At 40.7% G+C, this 5,584-nt stretch overlaps 1 protein-coding gene across 1 annotated transcript; it reads right to left on the bottom strand.

Moving 5' to 3' along the window:
* Positions 1-3,896: 3,896 nt before the first annotated feature.
* On the bottom strand, positions 3,897-4,850 carry LOC101987599 (olfactory receptor 13A1-like). The gene has a single exon (XM_005351473.3). The coding sequence runs from the start codon at positions 4,830-4,832 to the stop codon at positions 3,897-3,899; it is 936 nt and encodes a 311-aa protein (XP_005351530.1). The 5' UTR covers positions 4,833-4,850.
* Between the last annotated feature and the right edge of the window lie 734 nt (positions 4,851-5,584).

Raw genomic sequence — 5,584 nt, 5'->3', positions numbered from 1 at the left:
CAACCTCAGTAAACAGGAGATACATTGTAAGCAACTTCCAAAACTCTAGAATTGACAGAGACATCTTGCTGTCTGGACAGGCACCAAAGTTCTTCTGTAAGGTTGGGGCATCCATATTCAGAATACAGGCCCATTGTATGTGGCAGACTTTTCCATGAAGCAGGAAATTTGAAGATCTGTCCTGCCTTGTAATGGTAACGTTCTTCAGTTGATTTCTTTTGTGTCCTGCAGAATGTGTGGCAGTTTCTTCTGTGAAGCAGGAACCCTGAAGGACCATCCTGTCTTTTGAAAGTTCAGCACTCACTTTTCTGTGCATGTCTAGTTGATACAGCATACCATTAATCAGTCCAAGCAAGAACAATTTCTTGCTCAAATATTTATCCTTGTCATATTGAAGACAAATTCCATAACAAGTTTCTTCAATGCCCATCAACCTCTCTGAAGTAATTGGCACTACCAGAAGCAGACATGTCTCACTGTTGAGAAAATACTAAGTTGTGAAAACATTTAAAATACCATATTCTGCAGGTCTTTGGATGGTTTGAATAATACCTATCCCTGTGAAATATAGCTCTGTACATCTAGAAAACCTAATTAACTTGACTACAGTTTGATTATTATAGATGAATATTAATCTTTATTTCTTAATTATACATTTTAAATGAACTGCATAAACATAATACCTTAAACAAGAACAGAAATCCATATACACACTATAACCAAAGAAACCTTAAATATGTATCAATAGTTCAAGATCCATACCAATTCAAAGTTTTCCTTTCTATATCATATCCTCTTCCCTTTTTACTAATTGATTGTGATCATTAATCACTTATAATCAGCCTCCTTTAAATGAAAACAAACATCTATAAAAAATCATTTTTGGAATTTGGGCATAGTTTTCTCCAAACTGCTTCCTGCTCTTTGTTTGGTCAAGTATTTTTAGGATTCATGGAGACCTTTTAGGGGGGTCTTGTTCCATCAAATCACATTAACCTGGAAGGAATCCACAGGTTCTCATCTTCTGTGAAACAACAGCAGAACTTCTTTTCTCAAACAATGCATCTTTAGACTCAAATTTTGAAGTCAAGATATCTTTATGTTGGTTTAACTTAGCAGGCTCCAGAATCAAATTTCTCTCTGTAGTCAAAAAATTCAAAGAAAACACAAAATATACATAATCCAGACTCTCTGTGTATATTCCATCTTTACGTGGCTTATTTTTAACTCTATTACTTTTTTAATGTTTGTTTTATTATCTTTACGCCTTTAACCTATTACCTCTGTACTCTTTCTTCTCTCTCATAAGCCCATGTATATCTATCCAAACTCTGACCCATTTAAAGGTCTTTCTTTTTGGTCTGAATTTCTTCTATTGTGTATCTGAAATTCTTTTCTGACAAGGAGTATTTTAAAATGGTAAGCAGTGTGGTTGCAGCATCCCTGGATGCTGGCTCCACCTCTCTTGGTCTTACAATATGGCAGTGGTATGTTTACCACCAGTTCTGGTGTTTTTGATCTTGGCCATTTTTACAATTATTTCATAACACTCTTGAAGCATGGTTTATATTCCAGCTTGAAGGAAGGATATCCATTATAGAAAAATAGGAGACTGGGCTTGACAACCACTGATGCCTACAGAATGAACCTCCCTGGATCCAATACACAGAGCCCAGAGACAGCCATCAGCACAGTAGCCCTTTCCTGGACATGGTGCCAGATTAGGGGTTTGCTTAGTCACAGTTCTGACTTAGACCCCAGTGTCTGGTTTCCTATGTGTGACTTGACTTTCCCTGGAGGGTCATTGCTGTATTGTGTTGTATGTTCTGGTAATGTTACCTTGACGTAAAGCATGTCCCACCATAATAAGAATTCCCAAATAATATATTTATGAGATATATGCATGTATGTATGTTTGTGACCATTTGTATGTTTGTATTTGGGTGATTATCATTTGTTCTGTAGCTTAAATAACAGCCGTGAAATTAATAATAGGAGAAATGGCACAAAACATGGCTAAAAGATGAAGAAAATAGTGTCAAAGAAATCAACAGGCAAACTATACCCAAGCCAGTGATTCCAAGATATTACTTTTTATTGTCACCATAACTGAATCCAGAATTACCTAGGACAGTGGTTTTCAACCTTCCTAATACTGCAACCCTTTAATATATGTTCTTCATGTTGTGGTGATCCCAACCATCATAAAATTATTTTAATTCCTACTTCATAGATAAGTTTGCTACTGTTATAAACTATAATTTAATATCTGATATTGCTGACGGTCTTAGGTGATCCCAGCAAAAGGGTCATTCAACTCTCGAAAGGGTCATGACCCATAGGTTGAGAACCACTGAACTAGGAGCTCACTGAGGGACCTTTCTGTCCATGCAGGTGAGAGTGTTTTCAGAAAGGATTCACTGAAGCAGGGGATCTGCTCTCTATGTGGGCAGCACCATCCCAGGGACTGGAAACTAGAAAGCCTTGGCTAAAGAGAAAGGAGAAAGCCAGTTAAGCACAGGTGTTCCACTAATACGTGTTCTGGGCCACCATGATAGAGAGAAAGACAGTTAACTCCCACTGTCCATACTGCCATAAATCCCAGCTTCACAAAAGACCAAAGCCAAGAGCCAAGTGCCCGTGGACTGAGTCTTTTGAAAACATAAGACAGAATAAATGTTTTGAAAAAGTATTTTGGTTACAAAGATGAAGAACTAGTTAGTACAAGATACTTAATTTATATCACAAGCCCTGGTGCGGTACAGCATTTAAGAATAAGGAAGTAAGCTGATGAAGGATGTGTTTAGTCTGAAAAGAATACAGCATTGCTTCAGCAGTAGTTGCTGCAGACGCTGCCCTTTCTCGGCTGAGCTGTCTCTCAGTCAGCGTCTTAGCAGTAGCTACAGAGCCACTCCCCCTTCTTCCTTTCTTCTGCCTCCTCATTCTTGTTCTCAGAGGGTTTTAGCAAGGAGTCATTGATCAACACAAAAAAGACATTTTTTTTTTTTGGCGTGTGCTTTTTACTTCGGTATTTTTGTCTTATTGACTTAGATTTGTTTTGCATTTTTGCATTTTGTTTAAAAGAGATGGTTGTTTCATGTGTAGGTAAGTACGTAGGTAGGATATGGGAGTTGAGGAAGAGGAAAGAATATGATGAAAATATGAGTATGGAAAAGTTTTACCCTAGCATTTTTATCTATGATCTATTTTTTTTGGTTTCCATTTATAGTGTAGAGAAAGAATTCCATTCTACTCTTTGAATTTATACATTTTTCTAGTTTCCCCAGACACATTGTGGGAAATAATTGATCTTTACCAGGAGTTCAGTTGCCATCACTGTCGTAAGCAAGCTGGCTCACACATGTGAATTCATTTTTGCAACTTAATCTGTGCTCCATAGATTGAGTCCCTCTTTCTCCATCCCACCTTTCACTTCCACAGCTCAGGGAGAAGCTGTGAAATGGAGCACCCGAGCCACTCAACTTTGGTCTTCTCAAGACACTGTGCCGTTGCTTGTCCCTCAGGTTTCCTTATGAAGTTTAGATTCTTAGCTGTAGTTCTGAACAAAGCCCTGTGATGTTTGCAGGATGACAATGGATTAAAGGGCTTTGTTTCGTGACTGTCACCATTGTCACCCTCGGAAATCTTCCAGTCTAGGAAAATGGAATCTCCATTTAGGTAAACTTTAATCAGTAAAGAAAGCTTGGGTGTTTTGTTTACATTGTCTCTAAGAATTTTGTTGTTTTTGAGGTTACAGTAAGTAGACTTGTACAATGTTTGCACCACAGAATATTTTTCTAAAACAGAAACAGGCACACCCCTGTTCCATGATGCTGTTACTGGGAGAGCATGTTGAGAAATAGCTCAGGCCAGGAGAACAGCCTGCATATCTCCACTTAATGTGAGAAAGAGGGCAGGAGCCTCCCCAGGGTCAGCCTGACATCCTTGTTCCTCAGCGTATAGATGAGGGGGTTCAGGGTTGGGCTGAGGACCGAGTACAGCACTGAGGTCACTTTGCTTCTTTCTGGGCTGTAGCTGGAAGCAGGACTGATGTAGGCACAGAACACAGATGAGTAGTACACACAGACCACGATGAGGTGGGAGGAGCAGGTAGAAAAGGCCTTCCTCTTGCCCTCAGCAGAACGCATGCGCAGGATGCTGGCGATGATGCAGCCATAGGAGAGCAAAGTGAGGAAGAAGTTGATGCCTCCATAAAAGGCATCTGCTATAAGAGTCATGATGCTATTCACATATGTGGAGCTGCAGGAGAGGAGGAGAAGTGGGGGGATCTCACAGAAGAAGTGGGTGATGACTTTGGGGCCACAGAATGACAGTCTTGTCATTAGACCAGTGTGGACAGATGCATTCAGAGCACAGATGGACCACACAGCCATGGCCAGGGCCCCACACAGCTGTGGGCTCATCCTAGAGCTGTAGTGCAGGGGATGACAGATGGCCACATAGCGGTCATAGGCCATGACCGTGAGCAGCAGCAGCTCAGAAGATAAGGACCACAGAAGGAAGAAGAGCTGGGTCATGCACCCCTTGAAGGAGATGGTGTTTTCCTTAGACACTAGGCCAAGCAGTGCTTTGGGCAGCACAGAGGAGGTGCACACAATATCCATGGTGGCTAAATTGCATAGGAAAAAGTACATGGGACTGTGGAGCCCAGTGCTGGAAGTGACCAAAGCAATGATGACAATGTTGCCTATGAGAGCCAATGTGTAGAGTGACAGGAAGCAGATTATCAGGAGAAGTTTTAGACCAGGGTTCTCTGAGAACCCTTCCAGCACAAATTCTGTTCCCATTGTCTGGTTAGGACTCAACATCATAGTGGAGAGTATCTGTTTCACCACTGTGTCTGTTGACATTTTACCACTTCAAAGTCTGGTTTCCAAACTCGATCATCTCAAAATTCTCTGTTCTCAGAAAGGGAAGGAGTGAATGTATTTTATTCATGGCAGCCTCTTGTCCCTTGTTGTCTGTATCACACTATTGGGAAATGACATTTATTTCATTTACTTTTTGTTTCCTATCTAGAAAGTTTCACCATGTAGATTTGCATCAAGAGGGACATCTCCTCTTCCCTCATCTAGAGGATGAGAGTTGAGTGAAGCACCCTCACTCAGGACCTGCCTGTGCTCTACATCTCTGTCACCTGCAAGCACCATGCTTTGCTGACAGTGCTGGAGACACAGCTGTGCCCTCCCCTCCACAGTACGTATTCTCTACACAATGACAAATCTGATGAACATCCCGAGATGGCTCTTGTACATTCTTCACACCTGGCTTCCTGGCTTCTCTGATATTTGGAGTGGTTGATCTTTTATACATCTCAACCTGATAATTGTCATTCTCCATTTCCAAGAATCCATGTATATTCTGAATTTTATTTATTATCGTCTGTGACTTCTGATTTGGTTGAAACTGTCCTGACTCTAACCTACTTCAAATCTATATCCCTAGAGAGCATTTCTCAATACCCAGGCCTATAAACCCATAGTGCTTTTGTGGCATTTTTGTCTCAATGAATCACAGTAACTTCAAAGTCAGTATACACACAGCTGAAATCCTTGTCACTGTC

This window comes from Microtus ochrogaster, chromosome 8 (assembly GCF_000317375.1).
Source record: "Microtus ochrogaster isolate Prairie Vole_2 chromosome 8, MicOch1.0, whole genome shotgun sequence".
In the NCBI taxonomy this organism is placed as follows: Eukaryota; Metazoa; Chordata; class Mammalia; order Rodentia; family Cricetidae; genus Microtus; species Microtus ochrogaster.
Note: the sequence above shows the minus strand (reverse complement) of the source record. Positions and strands in the feature narration are given on the sequence as shown.

Excerpts from the sequence above, each read along its gene's own strand:
- LOC101987599 (XM_005351473.3), bottom strand. The coding sequence starts at position 4,832 with ATGATGTTGAGTCCTAACCAGACAATGGGAACAGAATTTGTGCTGGAA.